General features: G+C 47.5%; 1 protein-coding gene across 6 annotated transcripts in view; it reads right to left on the bottom strand.

Annotated features, from left to right (window-relative positions):
• UBR4 (ubiquitin protein ligase E3 component n-recognin 4) overlaps positions 1-21,106 on the bottom strand; it is a 131,826-nt gene that overhangs the window by 45,947 nt on the left and 64,773 nt on the right. For 2 of the 6 annotated variants that reach the window (XM_027060248.2, XM_053208010.1), the window contains 15 exons: positions 20,506-20,627; positions 19,723-19,834; positions 17,831-17,961; positions 17,532-17,709; positions 16,964-17,068; positions 15,269-15,406; positions 14,244-14,418; positions 7,531-7,627; positions 6,763-6,870; positions 6,194-6,310; positions 5,115-5,324; positions 3,243-3,392; positions 1,802-2,029; positions 965-1,043; positions 208-453 (listed from right to left, as the gene is read on the bottom strand). In XM_027060248.2, the coding sequence (XP_026916049.2) occupies positions 208-453; positions 965-1,043; positions 1,802-2,029; positions 3,243-3,392; positions 5,115-5,324; positions 6,194-6,310; positions 6,763-6,870; positions 7,531-7,627; positions 14,244-14,418; positions 15,269-15,406; positions 16,964-17,068; positions 17,532-17,709; positions 17,831-17,961; positions 19,723-19,834; positions 20,506-20,627 (2,196 nt within the window). Of the gene's footprint in view, positions 1-207; positions 454-964; positions 1,044-1,801; positions 2,030-3,242; positions 3,393-5,114; positions 5,325-6,193; positions 6,311-6,762; positions 6,871-7,530; positions 7,628-14,243; positions 14,419-15,268; positions 15,425-16,963; positions 17,069-17,531; positions 17,710-17,830; positions 17,962-19,722; positions 19,835-20,505; positions 20,628-21,106 lie in introns of all 6 variants that reach the window. The other 4 variants (XM_027060246.2, XM_027060245.2, XM_053208018.1 and 1 more) reach the window with 3 other exon arrangements.

The following is a 21,106-nucleotide window of genomic DNA, read 5'->3' on the forward strand; positions in this document are numbered from 1 at the left end:
TAAAAACGTTCAGTGCCCTTTGGCCTTTCCTTGGTACGGGAAGTCACAAGTGTAAGGTGTAAAGGAAAATAAAACCAAAACTAGACACTAGAGGGCATCTGAGTTTTAGGTCCCTAGCACATCCGGGTGAAAGCCCTTCCTGAAAGGAGCATCAACAGTGTGCTCCAAGAGGAAGCAGAACCCATCACCCTGGTCACAAACGCTTACCCTCTTTCTCCTTTTCCTTTTCTTCTTTCTTGCTCTTCTTCGTGGACGACTTGGACTGTGTCGTGGCTTGTCCAGAACTGGCAGCCACAGGCGCCGAGGAGGAGGAGGCAGTGGAGGAGCCCGCGGAGGCCGCCAGAGCGGCGAGGACTTTGCTGCCGCACAGGGCGCAGGACAGCAGCTGCAGCAGCACCGGAGACACCCCCTCGTCCACCAAGAAGCTGACTTGGAGGAGGAAGTACAGGACGGCTGTGGGCAGAGGAGACCGGGGCTCGGTTCTGAGACAATTACCGCGGACTTCCCCATCACGGGAGCCGTGTCTGCACCCAGCCAGGACCGGCCCCATTCCCACCGGCTTGCTTTCCGAGGCTGCTCTGCCAGATGCCGCCCAGAACTCATGCCCGCTGCAGAAATACCTCACCAATGTCCAAACAGCTACCTCGAGATCGACTCTCAGCCCCCACTTCTTCGAAGAAGACGACTCTCTAGACCCCACCGGCTCCTCTTTAGTTTTAGCTCTATAATCTGGAGGTCAGCTGCTCCTACTCTGTGCCCCCAGAGCACCCCGAATTTTGTCTCTGACCCTGATCGCTCCTAAGTTTTGACTTTTCTTCTCAGCTAGGCAGAGTTCTAGCTACGTGTCTTGCTCACAGCTTCGTCTCCGGCATCCAGGCCAGTGCTTGGCACACAGTGGGCCTCACTACCTAGTTCTCAAAGGGACGACGAAGTAACAGCAGCCCGAAGGAGCTGCGCTGCTTACAGTCGTCTTTGATGCAGAACTTCTGCCAGTTGACGGTGCGCTGGGCAGCAATTTCCGCACAAGCTTTCAGGTGCTCCATCTGAAATGGAAACCAATCCGCAGAGGTGAGCAGCCCCGCCAGGCAGCCCGCACTTGAGGGGTCACTGTCCTGACTCCGGACTGCATACTGAGCACAACCCCCTGTGCACGGCTGCTGACCCCGTGCCCCGGGTTCCCCAAGTGCACACACTGCAGCTCTCACGGAGCCTCCTCTGGGCTACACCCACCACACAAACGCCCTTTGTTTACAGGGACCCTGCAGGCCGCTCAGTAACACAGCAGGAGAGAGAGACACCGTGACGGTAAACTACGACCCAGGTTACTTTGCCCTTTCTTTCCCGCACTCCCACCTTTTCTTTTGCTAAAAGCACCCCAGGAAGGACACTAGCTTAGAAATACTGAACACCGAAGACGTCCTCTTCTAGATGCTCCTATGCGATGATTCGATTTGATCCCCAAAGTCCAAACCGCTTTCAGACAGTAACACATCATGTCTTTAGTGCTGAAGGACAGAACTCAGAGGTGTGCAAATTTCTGGTGGAGCCAGCGACACTGGTCATGACTGGTCACGCCACGACTCATGACATCAGGCGGGAGTGGGAACGGTGGTGGGGAAATCTCAGACCCTGACGCCAACTGCACCGGATGTACAGCACCGCGGTTTCGCCCTGAGCTCAACTGTGGCCTTCACGTCCTCTACATGTTTAAAAGCCCCGTTCTGCTCCATCCTGCCGCCTCGCTGGCCGAGCCGCATCACCCGCCCTCTGTCTGCCCCACCCTGCCCCCTCGCCCTCATACCAGGCTGATGAGTGTGTCGTACTGCAGGGCGGAGCCTGAGCTGGCTGTAACCACGCTTGCCCGGAGGAATATCCCCTGTTCCTCCAGCAGCTTCTTGATCCCACGCACATGGGAGTCCAGGGTGTGCAGATCCCGGAGCTGGCGGTACTTCTCCTTTGATCCACAGATGAAGAGCAAAAGTTTGCGGACTTGGCGACGCACAAACGGAGTCTGCTGGATCATCAGGTACTTGAGGGGAAAAGCAACACGAAAAGCCAATGACTCAGGAACTGTGACAGCAGTGACACCCCAGGTGTTCACGAACTGTCATTAAAAATTGGTAAGAAACGCAAGCTAAGCTATTTCCTCACGGCCAAGCCGGCCTCCAGTTAACCGCAGTATTCCTTACAGAAACCAGAAGAAAGGCAGGCATGGAAAGACAGACGTCAGAGAGGGGAAAACAGCCGTATCCCCACTCCCCTACTGGAATCCTTTGGAATCTACAGGGAAGCCGGCCCCCACTCCAGCCCACCCAGAGTGAAATGATCAAGAAAACATATTCAGAATCTCTCTTTCTGGTCAAAGAGGTGGGGAAACCTGAAATGGTCATCTGGGGTTTGCTAACAGGTCACTCTTCCCAGAGTTAATCTCAAGCTTGCTGTGATGGTGGCTAATCTTAAACTGCCAAATCTCGGCGGTCCCAGACCTGCCCCACCACACACCGCCCTGCAATGGCCGGTCCAGAAGCACGCTAACTACACTGCCTCTCTGCCAGCTGGCTCCCCCTCCGGTCCTACCAACAGGGAACAAAAAGGCACGACAGAGGGCAAGAGGAAAAAGCACCGGCTCCTTCCTGTCTGCCTGCTATGCTGGCAATAGCCCTTCACGCTGGCAGCCTCCGTCATTTTTTCAGCATCCAAGGACAAACCAACTACAGTTGGTTCTGATCATCAGCTTCTTTGCATACTTCCAGAATCGACCGCACCGCGGCCCCTCAGAGTTCCTGGGGCACCGGAAGCAGCACCCCCACCTCGGGCCCACCCAGCTGACTCCTCTTCACACGCGGGTTTCTGGTGGCTGCTTCCTGTAGTCACTGTCTCTGGCTTCCCTTTTTTCCTTTTCTGGTTTTCCAATGGTGGTCCAAGCAATCCCCTACGTTAAAATCTCTCCGTAACTTTACTACATTCTCTATTTACCAGCATTCAAATTTTTAAACTTGTCTGTTCCTACCATACACAGAAAGAGTTAAACGTATGGACTTAAAATCTAGAGGCACGGCTTGCTTTGACAGCCATCTTCCACAGCTTCACCACACGGGACACCCGGGGCAAGATCAACACAGTGTGAGCGGCGCTGCTGGGGGCAACACCTCCTGGGAGCGAGGACAGAAGGGGGCCATAAAGGCTGTCACAGCCAGTATGTCCTCTCCTGGAATGGCATGCTGCCTGGGGCCTTCACTTACCTCTGAGAGAAAGTAAAACCAAGAATGATCAAAGACAGGAGGGGGGATTCGAGAGTTGGCATCGGCGATCTTCTTGATTTGGTAAGGAAGCCGCAAGACCATCTCTGTTAAAAGCTGAGTGTAGGCCTCAAACACATCAGCAGCATGACCCTGGAGGGAGAACACCTGTGTAAGAACCTGTGACAGGCGGTTTTCCATGACCACAACTAGGAAAAAGGCCGGCTTGCTGCTTGTTAGGTATAGCTTATGTTGGAATTAGCAAATGGCACCTTTCAAATGGGAACCATCGCTGTCTGACAGTTGAGTTTGAACCCAGCAAGACCCCAGGCTCCTGAGGGCAACTTTGTTACATGCAAAGGTTGCATGTACATCTAGACACAGATCTCGCTTGTCTTGAAAGTTCTAACATTTCACTCTGTGGGCTTTGATGCTGACTGGCTGTGCTCTGCTTGACACAAAAACTCAACTTCTAAAGGGAAAAAATGGAAAAAAAAACAGTGGTGAGGAAGGATTCCTGACTTCCTACGAGAGATGCACTCCATTCCCTAGATCCATAACCTTCTGCTATAACAAAAGACATTTCAGTAAAGCAAGGCAGCCAGATCACTAAACACACATCCCCTGGAGGCAGGGCAACTGAGGGCTGTGGGGATGGCGGAAGCAGCAGATACCCCGCGGGCTGTGTGTTTCTCTGGGCAGAGCCTGCAGGAGTCTGGGCCCAACGTGTCTCGTGTATTCAATCGCCAGTTACTCATCGGTCCTTTGCCGAGCACAGGAGGTGCAAATAAGGGGAAGACTCCACATGTGTGTACAGGGTGCTCTGGGGACCCGGGGAAAGGCCATCTCCATCCGACCTGGTAGCAGGGAAGTGTGTGTTGGGGAGGTTGTTCCCAGGATCCAGCGCATGAGAGCCAGGTCTGGAATAAGGACTAGGAATTAGCTTAGAGGGAAAGGAAGTGACGCAAATGGAAAGAAGTTCAGAAAGACAGCAGGTAGGAAAGTGGCGTGCCACATGTGGGGAAAGGCACAGATCAGGGGGGCCACGTGCCAGGATGCATAGTGACGCAGCTGAAGAGTTAAGTAGATCGTTGGGTTCTCAGAGAACTTTTTGGCCTAAAAGTTATGGAAGACCAGCAAAGGGTTAAAGAGAAGGACACAGTGAGGTTCACATTTTATGCCTATCCTATCCCTGAACTATTCAAAGCAGTTCGGCGTGTGCCATGGGGAGCACAGCAGGTGCCGACCGCAGAAGGCCACTGCCCAGATGCAGACGGACAGCAGTGGTAGAGATGATGAACACAGAATGGGCACCAGTGTGCACTCGACGCCGGGCTTTACTGCGCCACGCCACTCAGCGCTTACGACAACCCACACAGCTGACCCTACGCGGAGCGTCATTTCCCAGCGTGCAAACTGAGGCTCACTAAGGCCAGACGGAACCTGCCCGACCTTCGGGGCTGGGAAGTGGGAATGCTGGTTCCCAAACTCACCTGACCAGAAAGCCCATCTTCTAAACAAGCCCACTGAAGGGGCTCTGACAACCACAGGGGAGTCTGACATACACAGCAGGACGCAGTCACTACTGACACTGCCCTGTGCCTTCTCACCTTTTTCTAAGGAGCTTCACATGCAAGGACGCATCTGTCTGATTTCACTCAGTTCCCCGGCTTTACAAAGGGCAGGAGTCTGCACCCCAGTAGGTCGGGAGGAGTGGTCGTTCACTAAATCACGCCGAGAGTAACCGCCCCCCCCCTACCCCGAGGAACACAGGCTGCCTCCAGCAGGCTCCCTGCCCTGGCTCCTCGGACCCTACTCACAGACAGCAGAGAGGAGGAGGGCAGGAGCCGCTCTACATCCAGGGAGAGGCCTCACCTTCACGTACTGGCGGAGGAAGAACGGGCTCATGTCAGGTGGGGATGACGTCGTGTGTGGCTTCAGCAGCTGGCTGGAAGCCACGGGCTCCTCGTCGTTCTGCTGGCTCTTCCAATAGTCCAGCAGGGATCTGAGCACGTGTAGGCAGTAGTCCACGGCGCCAGAGCTCAGCAGGGCCGCTGCCGTGGCGCTGGAGATGAGGGAAGAGGACTGGGGAAAAAGAGAGAAGAAGTCAGGGTGGCTCGTGAAGCAGCTGGAGGCAGCGGGGAGGAAACGACGGTGACGTTCTCAGAGTGGCAGTCCAGGGACTGAGCTCATCTCGGGCCAGAGGTCCCCAGGTTCCCAGCTCTACCCACCCCACACCCCTGCCAGAGGCCAAGGGGGCACGGGCTAGGTAACCTCTCTACCGGGAAGGGTGGCTTTCTTTCTTCCCTGGGCAACGAGAAAAGTGGCCCATTTCAAGGGGAGGGAAAACTTTCCACCGTGAGCACCAGATAGCACCCCCACCCTCCCAGCAGGGGCTCTCTCTACAGAACCAGCTTCTAAAGGAGATGGGGTAAGTAATCACATGAATAAAAAAGCAGGGGAAAAGCCACTGTAAATAAAACCATTAGGAGAGCCTTGCAAATCCCAGCAAACCCCACAGCTCATAAGCTCATTAAGATTGGATGCAGTTCAGCCTCCATTTCCACCTTCTCTGCTTTGTGTTAATCTCCTTTCCACCACGCACACGCTGCTTTCTCTCTGCTTTATTACCATACCTCATAGCAACATACAGTAGGGGAATCCTCTTAGCCACCCTGCGCCTTGCAGAATAGCCCCCTCCTTTCAATAATGGAACTTCCAAACCCTGTAACCGCTCCACTTGGAAGGACTGTTGGCAAAGATCAGGACTTGGAAGGTACTCTGAACAAGGTGGAAGCTCTGCTCTTGGAAGAGGTGACAGCTTAGAATCTGTCTCCTCTAGAATGACAATAGACAACGGCCTTATTCTAACTACCACCTGTGCCCTCAGCCCCAGCATCAACCCGACAATCCTCTTTCCTTTCCACACACCCATATGCTCAAAGAGACAGTACCTCACATATGGAAGACTTAGATCCAGATTTGGTCCGGGACATGAAGACGCTCAGGAGTCTCATTACCACTAGATGGACTTCATTCAGGGCACTGCGCTCATTCTTCCTGGACACGTCCTGCAGGCAGAAGCAGAGCCCAGAAGCCCCCGTTTACCTTAAGCCTGAAGCCTCCTCTCAACAAGACTCCTTCCAGCCTATGTGTTCTTCACACGGAGTCACAGTCAAAACAAGCTCCGATTATCGGTGGACCACACCTGGAGTAGCTAGAGCCTGCTACGCTTAAGAGCCCATGTTCTGATACAAGTAACTAATTTCTTGTTTTCAGCTTGGGGAACTACAAAAGGTCTGTGGGGGCAGAGACTTGGTCTGTTCCTCATTTACGTCCAGACCTAACAGGAGGCCTGGGCCAACGCAGGCCTACTGCTTTCGTTGAATCACCGGAACCGGAGCCCTCCTGTTCAGGTGGTGCCCCCCAGAAATGAAGTGAAGCTCCTCTAAGGGAAGGATGGCAGGCTGGAAGGACCTCAGCCCGTGCCTGTTCCTGACACAGTGGGACTCTCCAACCTTACCTTTTTGTCCATGCCCAGTTCAGCAATTAGCTGGGAGAGCAGGTTGTCCAGGGCTCCCTTGTCTTTCTCATCTTCTCCATCCAGATCTGTAGTGAGCATCAGAATGACCTGGAAGTCAACAGAGAGGTAAAACGTTGAGGACCAGTACCCTAGAGGACGACTCTAACACAAGGTGTTTCGGAAGAAACCCCGATCCTCCTGACGCCCCTGTCAGTCACAACTCTGATCCACGAAAAGGTCCTAAATCTCGAGGTATCCGAAGGTGAAGTGTCCGGAGTCGGAAGAGTCGAACTTTGGTATACGCCACACGTGGCATCACAGAAGGCGTTTTGCAAACAGTCTGCAAAACAAATCAACTAAACTACGTTGTAATCAACCAAAGTGGCTTGACAGGGGGCAGTGTGCTGTGCCCAAAGTAAAGAGCTCTCTGCCTAAGACGAAGGCAGTTAGTGCGAGAACAGCTAGCAGACCACATTCCAACACTGTGTTAATACAGACTCACATACACCAAGCATCTGTGGAGCAGACATTTGCTCCCGGCTCTGTCAGTAACTAGCTGGAGGACTTGCAGACATCTTTTTAAATTCTCCGACCCCTGGCCTTTTCACCTATAGAATTTAGGGCTAAAACTTGCAATTCAAAGCTGCATTCCATTATTCTCTGACCTAACACCAAACAACGCCTTACAGAGCCTCTAGGAGAGACACGTGAACACGCCGAAGGATGGTCCAACCACAACGTGACAGACCCGGGTGAACTGAGGGATACCTGCATGTACGGGATGGCCCGGACGCCTCCAACATTTCGTAACTGGGGCAAGGTCTGCAGTAGTCTCTCCAACAGCATCAGACGGACCATGTGCAGCCTAAAAGGCCAAGGAAAATACATGAAATGTGAGCTAGTTCACAACCACTAACCGGCCGAATATAGTTCTTTCCTCCTGCCACCAAGGTAAACAAGGAGCCTACTGCTTCGGAATGATCCTAGCATCAGCAAAATGTTCAGAGATGCCTGTTTGGTATACCAGCAACACAGGAGAAATCTCGTTCCACTAAAAGGAACAAACTATTCCAAGATGCAACTGATGGCCCTGAAAACCTGCTACAGGAGAAGTTGCAAATATGTCTCAAGCAATCGGGCCCTAGTTGTTCTCAGTAGCAAAATCACACCTTCAGTATGGTGCACTCTATGGCTTTTTCCAACACATGGCCCCATTCTGCCTCCAGGCATTATCTTCTGGGATTCCTCCACCTGCAAAGTCTGCATCATCCAGTTGCACAGTGATCCAGGCCTTTCTTTTCCTTGCTTCTCAAGTCTTCAGGAAGGCCCAGCACCGCTTTAGCCTCTCCACTCCCCCATCATTTTTCCTAGTGTAAAATTCAATTTCAACACCACCCTTTCCACTGGACCCATGAGCTCTCCCACACATTCAGTTAGGCACTAACTAGCCTTCTTCATCTGCATACACGGCTGGGCTTCCCTATCATATGCGTACCTCTGGGTCTCTTGTGAATATGCTGTTTCAAGACAGGACCAAAATGAAAATTAATTTATTAGCATCTTATTAGACAGGCCGGTTGGCAGTCTCATCTAACACATAATCTTACACAGATTAAGAGTGCATCTGCTGAGTTAATGGATTCGCTCTCATAATACGTAAACTGATCTTGCTTCATTTTACTTTACAGACTGTGTATAACAAGCCGTATGCCTACATACACATAAAAAAGGGATTTTCAGGTATTAACATACCCCAAGAGATATCCAGAATATTTTCAAAGTAGTAAAAGTTTGAACCTAAGTATGGGGTCTTACTTGAATGATAAATGACCATGATTCCAAAAATAACTCAAAGGAATGAGCTAACAGTCCTTCAGAATACAGTTACACCTAAAACCTCACTTATGCATCCGAGAACAAAGCAAGCTGTGTGGGGAGCACAAACGAGTAAGAACTGCTCAGGAATGTACAAGACATAGCAAAGAAAGTAAGATGATGGTAGCAGTTCAACACTTGCAGGATAAAACATAGCAAGCTTTGCGATGGGATTAAAATCTTCAGATACGCAGAACATACTTGTGAATACACGTGTATGAAAGAAAAGTCAATAAAATGAGCAGAGTCTGGACCTGGACCAAGATGCTGTCAGACTGTTGGCTTTTCAAACTCTTAAATGGGAAGCCTAACAAACAAAGGGGGTGCCTGGGTGACTCAGTCAGTTAAGCATCTGACTCTCGATCTCAGCTCAGGTCTTGATCCCAGGTTCGTGGGTTCAAAGGCCCCATGTTGGGATCTGTGCTGTGCATGGAGCTGACTTTAAAAAAAAAACAAAAAACGTCTAACCAAAAAAAAGTAAACTCTACACGAAAAATTGCAACTTCCTTTTCTTTAGTGGCTTAAAGTAACAACAATGCAGTTACTGGGGCGCCTGGGTAGCTCAGCTGGTTAAGCGTCTGACTTCGGCTCAGGTCATGATCTCGCGGTTCGTGGGTTCAAGCCCTGAGTCGGGCTCTGTGCTGACAGCTCGGAGCCTGGAGTCTGCTTCGGATTCTGTATCTCCCTCTCTCTCCACCCCTTCCCTGCTCACGCACATGCTCTCTCTCTCTCTTTCAATGGTAAACGTTAAAAAAAAAAAAAAAAAAAAACAGTTATTAACATTATTTAAAACGGGTCATGGGTGCCTGGCTGGCTCAGTTGGTGGAGCATGCAACTTTTGATTTCGAGATTGTAGGTTCAAGCCCCACACTGGGTGTAAAGATTACTTAAAACTAAAAACTCTTTAAAAGAAAAGACTTTAACAATTGCTCGACTAAATTATCCCTGAAAAAACCAAAACTTAACTTAAAGCCACTTTAGATATTTCTATTACTAACATGGCTAGATTACCTAAAATGGCCTTCCTAAAGACGCTAAAGGTATAAAAAGATAAAACATCATTTTAAAAGCAATGCCGAGGGGCACCTGGGTGACTCAGTTGGTTGAGCGTCCAACTCAATTTTGGCTCACGTCATGACCTCGCAGTTGTGAGATCGAGCCTCCCCTCAGGATTCTCTGTTTCCCTCTGCCCTTCTCCCCTGTTCCCGCTCACTTGCTCTTTCTCAGGATAAATAAACATTAAAAAGAAAAAAGCAATGTGGAGTCTCAAGAAATCTGAAAGGATTGAAATCACACAGTATGTTCCCAACCATGGTAAGTTAAATCGTAAATTAGTAATGGAAAAATAACAAGCAACATACTTCTAAATATCCTATGGAACAAAGATCCAATTACAATAGAACTTAAAAAAACATTCTGAACTGAAGAGCGATGAAATACAATGCATCCAAATACATGGGATCTAGCTAAAGCAGAATTTAAAGGGAAGTTTAGAGAGAAATATATAGCTTCAAATATGTACTTAAAATGAAAGGTGGAACACCAATTATTTAAGCTTCCCATCTTTTTTTTTTTCCCTCTGTATTTTAGAGAGAGAGCATGAGCAGAGGAGAGGGAAGAGGGAGGGAGGGAGAGAATCTTAGTGCTTGGTCCAACCCTAGGATCATGACCTGAGCTGAAATCAAGAGTTGGACGTTCAACCAACTGAGCCCCCAGCTTCCATCTTAAGCTAGAAAAAGAACAAAAAATTAACCCCCCCCCACCCAAAAATAAGGTACTACACCAACTTTAGTAAGCAGAAAAAAGAAACAGTAAGAGTGGTAATAAGGAGCACCTGAGTGGCTCAGTCGCTTCAGCGTCCCAACTCTTGATTTCGGCTCATGTCATGATCTCACAGTTCATGGGTTCGAGCCCCAGATCGGGCTCCATGCAGACAGTGCAGAGCTTGCCTGAGATATTCTCTCTCTCTCTCTCTCTCTGCCCCTGCCCCGCTTGGCATACTCATTCTCTTTCTCTCTCTCAAAATAAATAACTTTAAAAAAAAATTTTTTTTAAAAAGAGTGGAAATAAAATAGAAAGCAGACATAAAACAGGAAAATCAAAGGCAGAAGTCAGTTCCTTGTAAATAAAGTTGGTAACTCCAAACAAAACTGACTTTTAAAAAAAGAACACGGGCACCTGGGTGGCTGGCTCAGTTGGTTAGGCTTCTGACTTCAGCTCAGGTCATGATCTCACAGTTTGGGAGTTCGAGCCCTGTGTCGGGTTCTATGCTGATAGCTCAGGGCCTGGAGCCTGCTTCAGATTCTGTGTCTCCCCCTCTCTCTGTCCCTCCCCCACTTGCGCACGCTCCCTCTCAAAAACATTTGTAAATATATCAAAAATAAAAACGTTAAGTTACCAATATTAGAAATGAAAAAAGGTAATCACTACAGATCCTAGACATTAAAAGGATGATAAAAAAAAGTTTATAACAGCTTTATGCCAACAGACATCTTTAAAAAATTAACAAATTATTTGAAAAGGACAACATACCAAAACTGACACATGAGGAAACATAAAAAATTCTGTATCATTTAAAAAATGAATCTGTAAACTTTTTAAAGTTTATTTAAGGGACAGAAAGAACATGAGCCGGGGAGGGGTGGAGGGGCAGAGGGAGAGGGAGAGGGAGGGGGAGGGAGGGGGAGGGGAGGGGGAGAGAGGGAGAGAGGGAGATAGAGAGAGAGAGAGAGAGAGAGAGAGAGAGAGAGAGAATGAGAATGAGAATCCCAAGCGGGCTCCACACTGTCAACACAGAGACCAACAGGAAGCTTGATCCCATGAACTGTGAAATCATGACCTGAGCTGAAATTAAAAGTCAGACACGTAACCAACTGAACCACCTAGACACCCCTGAATCTGTGATTTTAAATCTTCCCTTAAAGAAAGTCCAGACCAGATGAGTCCACTGCTAAATTTTTATAAGAGAATTTATAGATTATATAATGCTGTTCTCACATAAGCTCTTCTAAAAGACAGCAAAAGGGGAAACATGTCCTCACTTTAGGAGGCCAGAATAATATAAATACCAATACCTGACAAAAACATTTCAAACAAAAATTACAGGTCTAGATAAAATATTAGCAATTCAAATCCAGTGATGCAAAGGACCGAATATCACAAGCAAGTGTCCTCACAAGGTTGGTTTAATAACAGAAAAATCAATTAATGTGGTTTACAACTACAAACAGATGTAACAAAAACAACTGGAAAGCTTCAAACAGATCGTAAGAAACTATAAATTAAGCACAGGTGATTTTTTCAAAGAAAAAAAAGCTATCATGAGAGATGGAAAAGAGAATATGATAGTAAAACATCTATTTTAAGTAGGCTCCCAGAAAGAAAAAATGACAGAAAACGAGACAGAAGCAGTATCTGTTGAGCATAATAGGTGAGAATCGTCTAGAATAAAAAGACACTAACTCAAACATTCAACATTTCCAAAGACCACTAAGTAGAAGAAATGCAAAGAAACCCATCCTAACCATATCCTAAAAACGATGATAAAATAAAGATTTTATAAGCAGCAGTAAGGACACTATTTTCGAAGAAGCAGTAATTATGACAGCAGGTGACTTCTCACGGTAGGTATCATTTTCAATTTGGCGGGAGAAAACTCTCAAAGAAAACTGTATACCCATCAAAAACATGTCTACAAAATGTGAGCTGAATAAAGACATTTTCAGACTGAGAAAAATCTGAGATTTTGTAACCAGCCACCCTCCCCTAAAGGAAAATCTAAATGACATCTTCAATCGAAAAGGATCCCAGACAGGGGCGCCTGGGTGGCTCAGTGGGTTAAGCATCCGACTTCGGCTCAGGTCACGATCTCGCGGTCCGTGAGCTCGAGCCCCACGTCGGGCTCTGTGCTGACAGCTCAGAGCCTGGAGCCTGTTTCAGATTCTGTGTCTCCCTCTCTCTGACCCTCCCCCGTTCATGCTCTGTCTCTCTCTGTCTCAAAAATAAATAAACGTTTAAAAAAAAAAAAAAGTTTAAAAAAAAAAAAAAAGAAGAAAAGAAAATGATCCCAGACAGAAGGTCTGACATGCACAAGAAAATGCCGAGCACCGGAAGAGGTAAACATATAAGTAAATCTGAATAAACACTGACCACATAAACTATATAAAACAGTAACAATACCTTGAAAGCTTCAAAAGCCTTTTTAAAAAAGAAATTAAAGCACAGGAAAGTCACCGCTTAAGTTGATAAGAAGGGGCCAAGCCTTCTAAGGTCCTCTCTAGTATTCAGGTAGAAGATACAGCTCTTAGTTAACTCTGGTTTTGGAGAAGTTAAACGTACACACTGAAATGAGGAGGGTAACCACCAAGACACTGCAATACCAAACATGGGGGGGGGGGGGCAGGTAAAAGGAATGAAAACACAGGAAATCAACCCAAAAGAGGACTGCAAAGACAAAAAGAAGCACCGAAACAGGCAAAACAAAGAAACAGCAGGAGGTAAAAGGTAGGCATAAATTCAAATACATCAGTAATTAACACTAATCACAAATAAAGTTAACCATTTTGATTAACAAGCAACGGAAGACTGGATTAAAAAGGTTTTAAATAAATTTCAAAAAACAAGAAATCACAAAGACCACATTCTCTGGACACATAGAATTAACCCAGAGAGCACATTAAGTGAGGAAAAAAAAGATTAAGTAAAAAACCCGTTCATGTTAAGTTAAAAAACAAACCCCATCAAAATATCATCAGCTGAGCCAGAGGTCACCTTCATCAGAGATATTCCAAGAACTGAGGTTCAAGTGGAAGGAAACAGGGAATATGGGAGACACTCGCTGACGCCCTCTGAAAATGTCTCTGATGCCTATCAGCTCTAGTGACCTTTTGTAGAAATCATGGAGTTCAAAGTGCCAGTTATTATTTCTGCACTAATGTGATACCTGTGGGTAGTTATCTATTAACAAATCTAACAAACATTAGAACACAAATGTATTTCTCTAGTCACCTCTCAGTTCAGACTACATTCACTCCAACAATCCAGCACCAAACACCACCACAACTTCTTGAAGGAGACGGATTAGGATTTTACAGATCGCTTTCAATTTGCCAAATGCCCTACCACTGGTATCTCCAGCTATAAACACGTATTTGCTCTGTCACCTTATAAACACGCTGAACACGGGAGCTACTACTTCTAGTACATACCTAGCAGCTACAACTGTTGAGCCTAGAATAGTGCTGCTTGTAAAGAGAATGCTACAACATGGGCTCATGGGTGATGAGGAAACAAGAAAGATTTGAGCGGGAAGATACACGGTTTTCTGAAAATCACTTTATAGTGACTGAGGGATATCCGGGACCTTAAGAGAAAAACTACTTTCTATCCTCTCTGCCATGAACCTACACTGATGTAATCCTAATTAGGGTAAAGAAGACAAACCTAGAAGGCTTCCTAAGACCTTAAACTGTTTCCTGAATTTATTGCCTTTGGTATTTCAAAAGAAATAGACTGGTATCGTGACGCCACCTCCTGCAACTGGTCCATCATCCTGTTCCTGGAATCTTCTCCCACAGTCTCTTGACTGCAAATGACCAAGTCCTAACCTGTTGCTAGTATGGACATCTCCTTCTCCTTCCCCTTCTCCTTCGCCCTCAGAGCCGTCTCCTTCCTGGTGTCCGGTGGTGGTGCTGATGGCTCCAGTGCTTGAGCTGACACTTCCTGGTCCAGCTGGGTGCCCCTCCACTGTGGCATCACCATAAGCACTGCTCCGACCAGATACTAGAGGGAAAAGGTTACAAAAGTGTGTATCGTCTCCCAAGTGTGGTGGAACCCAATGCATTCTGAAGTCCGCAATAGTTAGGAGACGACCAGTAGCTTTAGAACGTTTTTTCTTCTGCGTGAAGAAGAAAATAAATACGGAGTGAATGCAAGATTCTGGCCCCACAGCACTATGCTGAAAGACTCCCAGGGCACCAGTCACTCAACGTTCTACGGTATAGAAGATCCACCTACAAAAACAATCTTCATCTCTGTTGCTGATAAATTTCCATCTCGTAACCCAAAGGACACTCACATTGACTTGGGAATCTAGAAATTACCAGCTACTCTTAATCTCTTCTACAAAATGTTTTCATTTCAAATTTTTAACCACAGACTGGTTTACAAGGTCGAACCAAAATGGCATGCTTTCTCATTCTAGAGCCCTGCCCTTTCAACGAGTAGACTATGGCCTGCCATGTTAACACATCAGATCATCAACAGGAGGACTGTCCAGAACAGCTTCCCCCAATAGAGGGGGACAAGAGCCACAGTATGATGGACTTTAAGGTCGTACCGTTAACTGTTTTAGATCAATCATGACTTGGGATTATGCACGTCACTGCTTTCTTCCAAAAAGAGACAACTAAAAGTGGCCTGTAAAATATCCCAATATTAACCATCTGCTGCTTAAGCTATTATCCCTGAGCGTTTGAAACTCCAAAGTTGAGGTCAAATGAATTTCTCAAGGCTTTCAGCGAGCCCTCAAAACTTCCCTTGCCTGACACCAACCAACCCCCAGGACCCAGGCAGAGACTCCTAGTGTGTTCCCGCCCCTGCCCAGGGAGATCGGGCCCCCCAGCCACATTACCACTGTGCTCGCCAGCCACCGAGTCCACGGCGCTCCCCCCGCTCTCCGAGCCCACGCTACCACCATGCTCAGCAGGGGAGGTCCGAAGGGTGGAGCCGTCAGTCGCCGCCGTGCTGCCCTCATCGTCCGAGGCTGGAGCTAAGAGAATAACGAGAGCTGTTACAGGTAAAAACCCCTCCTGGGGGCGACAGCATCAAACTACATAGTGCAGAGGGGACACAATGCGGTTGATACATCCTGTCACCAAAGGAAAAAGGGAGAGATTTGCTTTGCTGGTTAATCACCAACAGGAACAAACACTGTACACGGTGCATTGCAAACAGTACTTAGACAGAAGTGAAACCCCAGTTCGCTGGGCATTTCCTTCGCTGCTATACTACAGCGAGTAGACAGTGCAGAGATCCAACAAGAATCTGTGATGTGGACACTCAGTTTTCTAGTTAGAATGCTTCACAGTCACCACTGTCTAGGTGTTACTGACACCTGCTGAGATCAGAGACTACCCATTACCGTTCAAAGCACAGAACTCTGAATTTTAAGATTTGTTTTGCAATCAGTTCATTTGTGCTTATGTGAGGAAATCACTTGTCGTGAGCTCTTGAATCGACCTTGTTTGTTTGTTTGGTTTGGTTTTTGATCAGGTGGTCCAGAGGGGAGTTCATTGGGAAATTTCACCCCTCCTAATCATCCTCATCAGACGCTAAGAATGAAGCAAGGAAATTCCCCAGAGACAGCCACAGCATCCAGGATCAGGGCTGAGCTGAGACAGGAGGAAAACGCTGGATGAGATACAGGGGGGAAGAAAGCCAAGACAGCCACAGAGCACGGCAGAAACACAATCGGCACGGCACGACGGCCACCTCCGAGCCTGAGAGGACGGCAACGAACGAAACTGGAGAAAAGCGACACACACCACGGCAGCAAGGTGAGAGGGACAGCCAGTTTCTCCCCCTCTCTTCTATCCAGGGTTAAACTCCCAAGAGAAGAGAGAGAAAGAAAAGAAGGAAAAAAGAAATACGGGGAAGCAGCACTCTGGAAAACTCTAGATCAACCCTTACGTCACTCAGGGGTTGATTTTCTAGTGGATCACCCAGTGTCCCATCCTCCTCTATTTGGTCCAACTCTCTGCTCAAGACATTTTGGTTTTTTCTCATCAGATCAGCAAAGAGGTGGAGCGCAAAGACAAAACGGGGTCTGACGAGTTCCTCTGCACTTCCACCCCCACCTCCCGGGCTCACAGGCCCCTGCAGGTGGGCCTCACCGACCTGCAGCAGAACTCAGCTTCTTGCCGCTTCGCTTTTATTTGTAAATGAAGAGAAAACAGTTAATGGCATGAGCTCTAGCTACTCCTCGTCTCCCTTTCCATGTTGTCTAAAGCGTCAGGACTCTGGCGAAGAGCCCTGAAAGCTGTCACTGGAGCCCTACAGCTGACCACCCTGCAAGCCACTCTCTCGGCCTTTCCTCGGGAGACCAGCGGGAGCCAGGCAGCATGCAAAGTGTCAGGAAGCAGAGCCACGAGCGCCTTTGCCGAGCTGCATCACCGTGCCCTCCACGCCCGCATTCCTAAAGCAAAGGCAGAAGCAGGAAGTCCAGAATGGCCTGTCAAAGCAGCTGCCCGTTCCACTCTCACAGCACCAGAAGCGAGGCCGGAGGGTCCTGGGGCCCCAAGCCGCGCTCCTTGCTGTGGACAGTTACCTGATGCTGTGGTGTCAGAGAGGGTTCCTGCGTCCAGAGAGGAAGAGCTGGGTGCCTGGCCGGACAGCCCCAGGCTCTGCAGGCCCAGGGCACTGCTGCTGCTGCCTGGGAAACAAGTGGAGAGTGAGCACAGCATTCCTTCCAGACCCCGTCCACAGCACTGCTTTGGCCGCCTGCTGCCCTCGGGAGTCTAAATTCACCGGCGTGTGACCCCCTCTGGCCTGGAGGAAGTTAATCAACAGCCGGTGCTGTCCACCCACCAAGTTTGGTTACAGACATGGTGGAAGGCTTCCTTCAGCTCAGGCAGGACACAGGCCGGAGGAATCTAACAGATTTGGGAGGAAATAATCCAAAAGACCAAACTAACAGAAATGAGGAGATTGGTTCCCAGACCGCAAATCCCACCATGACCCTGTCACTCTCCACCTGTGTCTCTGAACAGCTCTCACCCAGATCCACCTCTCCCCAAATCTGGGGACAAGCTAAGTCAGCCGGATATCAGTAACTGCCAGACCCTCTCTGCTGCTCAAGGCCGCCGGGCGGCTCTGTTCCCGGCACGGCCTTCTACCTTGTTGGTCCTGCTGCAGGCTCAGGGCAATGGCTAGTTCAACCATGGTCTCGTCATCTGCATCAGGCGGGATGTCCAGCATGGGGGGGAAGCCCTCTGCGCCTGCCAGCAGGGCCTCCAGGGGAGAGGGGTTGCCATTGTTGACATTTTCAGCTGTCTCCAGGACCATCGACTCAGACTGCAGAGAGAAAGCTCTGTCAGTGTCCCACAGTAAACGGCAGCTTTTGCAAGTCCACAGAATGAGAGCTAGAGGAGAGCTAAGAGACTCTTCCTCCCCTCTCCTGCTGCCGGAGACTCACCACCATCTCAAAATCTCCATGGTCCACCTCACTCTGTTCCTGGCTCTCCTGACGGATGTGACCAGCATTCGGAATCCCTGATGACTGCATTTTCTCATCTGCATCATCATCATCATCGTCATCCTTATCTCCTGAGCCAAAGAAACCCCAGTCACCCAACAGTGCCTGTTCTTTCCTCCCTTGGCGTGTGGTGTGCAGAGTCATGCAGCAGCGTAAACCCAAGACGAGCTACCAGCTAGAGCCCTATGCTTTAGAGGTAAGCCACAAGGACACCCCAGCCTTGTCTCTCACTCCCTGGGCCCAGCAGGATCTTGCCCCCTTAGGAGAAGACTTTCCCAGCTGACGAAGCGACAAAACAAAAAAAACCAAAACTGAAAATAAAACGAAACAAACAAAAAAAAAAAACAACCTGAATTCCACGGGCAGAAAAATCTAAGACCAGTAGGCCCCAGGAGCTCCCACCAACTCCCACAAGACCTTGGGCAAGACCGGGAAAATAGTACAATTGAGATGTTTATCTGTGACATCACGGCAGCCTGGAGTATCATTTCACTCCTGTCCAAAACAGCTGTGTTGTGGGATTTTCATACTACATAACCATTACGAGAAGAACCAGAACTAAAATGTACAACCGTCAAATAGAAACTGAGGCCACCGCTACAGGTCCTGCCCAGGCTGGCTTTTGTGTCAAGTGGGAAGCCCTTCTGATAATGGAGAAAGGAGTCCGGTTTAAACCCCTAATTGTCAGAAGAGGGTGGAGGCCTTCCTTGCCTTCCACTTACTGGGTTGTGAAAGCACATGACAAAGGCCTGAACTGGAAACGTCAATTACCTGTATGGTAGTTTCTCACCCAAGAAAAGAGGCACAAACTGTTGCCTAACTCAAGCTTACATTAATAAATAATATCCAAGGAAGGTTATCTGAAGATCATCAAGTTGCACACGTTCCAATAAACCTGCAATTGTACCACAAGGTGGCCACCAGCCACGTGTAGCTGCAGAGCAATGAAAATGCAGCTAGTCCAAAGAGACATGTGGGATTAGTGTGAACGATGCACTACATTCTGAAAACAGTACAAAAATTTTTTTTAAATGGGAAGTATTTCATTAGTAAATTTTTATACTGAGTGCATGTTGAAATGGTATTCTTTACATACTGGACTTACTTCTTTTTACTCTTTATAATGTAACTAGTGGAAAATTTAAAGTTACATATGTGACTTTCATTGGAAATTTACTTGTGAGCCAAGGAAGTAACCAGAGAGTTACATAATCGTGCTAATATTCAGACATTTTGTAGAACTGCTTTTACTAAAATGTTAAATGTCATGCCCTTGACTTGTGTCCAAGTGCATCAGGAGGGGTATCTCTTGTGATATTTGCTAACAAACTTACTGTAGGTCAAGACCACTGGGGATACTACCCCTTAGGCAATAGAATGGGCCCTTAATGAAGAGTTCTTATGCTAGGAAAATATAGTTTTCCTGAAAAATGACTGTTTTTTGTCTTTAGTCACTGTGACTTTTGTTAACTGTTCTTATTTTTGCTATAGCTCTCGGGAAGCTTTCAGCCAAATATAAAATCTTCATTTGTTAATAATGCAAGACACATAACAACCTCCGGACAGAAATTTTCTATAACCTTGGCTCACTTTTACTATTAACCTTTCTTTGTTTTCTTATGGCTTCAATTTTATTTTTATTCTATTTACTATAGGCATCTTTATGTGCCACCTTAAAATCTTTATGGAACAAAGCAGGGTAAGACACAGGATAGACAAACAAAGCTTCCAGGACCTTGGTCAACATGAGCAATACCTCCTAAGGCTGTACACCTCCCTCCCCCTGGCCCCACCACGTGCACACACAAGCCTAAACCCAGACTTCACATTACCCATTGGAGTGTTGCTTCGAGGGGAGGATGGCAATGTCACATGTCTCCGCTTGTTCCTGGGCCTTAGGACTCGAATTAGAGCTTGTTTACAAGAGAAGCTCACGGCAGGATCCTGAGGTTAAAAAAAACAAAAAAACAAAAAACTAGCATGCTTATTAGGTTTTATACTATTCACGAAACTGTCTATAAAAAAACTTTCCTTTCTTGGTCAGTCACTTACATACGTGTGAAAGACCTATCTATCTACTCTTACCTGCAACCCTGCTGACCAAATTCAGTAGTTAATCCCATCTCCAGACCTGGTATATATTAAGACGCACTTCCTACCTGCCTGAATCTCAGTTCCTGGTAACAGACTGGCTGGTCACAGTGGCTCTCTACAAATGGATCTGGCTTTGCATCAGATCGTAGGCTCATCCTCGCTCTGTGCTAAAATCAGTACTTCGAACATTGAGCTTCTATGACACAATCACTGGAACTGGATCTTGACGTTCATTCACACACTCATTTAATTAACAGTCACTTAGCACAAACTATGTAGCAACCGCCGGTATATTCCCTGGGGACTTAGCACTGAACAAGAAAAACAAAATCCATCCCTGTTTCAAACCTTTCTATTCCATGAAATGCGTGAGATTATAAAGATTTCGTTGATATTCAAAACCCTTACTTCCCATTACCTTCCTTTAAGTCTACTATATTTCCTAACAAACTTACAAAAAAAAGACGTTTCCCAACACTCCCAGGCCAATACAAGATATCTGGGGCTGGCTCGATACGTACGGGACACAGTAGCATCTGCATGTAGATCTTGGATGCTGTATTAATACAGTCCAGCTCACACGTGCAGTAACCATGGATAATGTCTACCAGGGCGTTGACAGTAGCTTCAATGTGAGTTAGGCCTAAAGGGGAGGAAAATACAGTAGAAAAACTTCTAGCTACTTGAAAGTCTAACACGGAAGTACAAAGTCTCATCCCCACATAAAGGTCAAGCTAACAAAAACCGGCAAGGGCTCACGCACTCGGCAGAACAAACAAAACACACATACAAAAGGTGGGTTATCAACATCATTTGTGATTTACTTTATTAACAGTCTCCTAATCTCTCAAACTGTCCTCGAAAGCCTTTCCAGATATCCTGCATCACTGAAGTAAGTAGGCGTCTACTCTTAGAAACCAAAAGAGAGGGTAGAAAAGTATGACGAGATGAGATTGTACGTGTTCCCCATAATCCTCAGATCTTACGTGATGATAAACTTGACTCTGACCCGCCTTTTAGGTTTACTGCCCGTGCAACCTGCAAACACAAATGAGCACCAGGGCTCACTCTACTTTCCAAGATTGCTATTCAGATCCTTACTTTTCCACGTACGCTTTGGAG

This window comes from Acinonyx jubatus, chromosome C1 (genome assembly GCF_027475565.1).
Source record: "Acinonyx jubatus isolate Ajub_Pintada_27869175 chromosome C1, VMU_Ajub_asm_v1.0, whole genome shotgun sequence".
In the NCBI taxonomy this organism is placed as follows: domain Eukaryota; kingdom Metazoa; phylum Chordata; class Mammalia; order Carnivora; family Felidae; genus Acinonyx; species Acinonyx jubatus.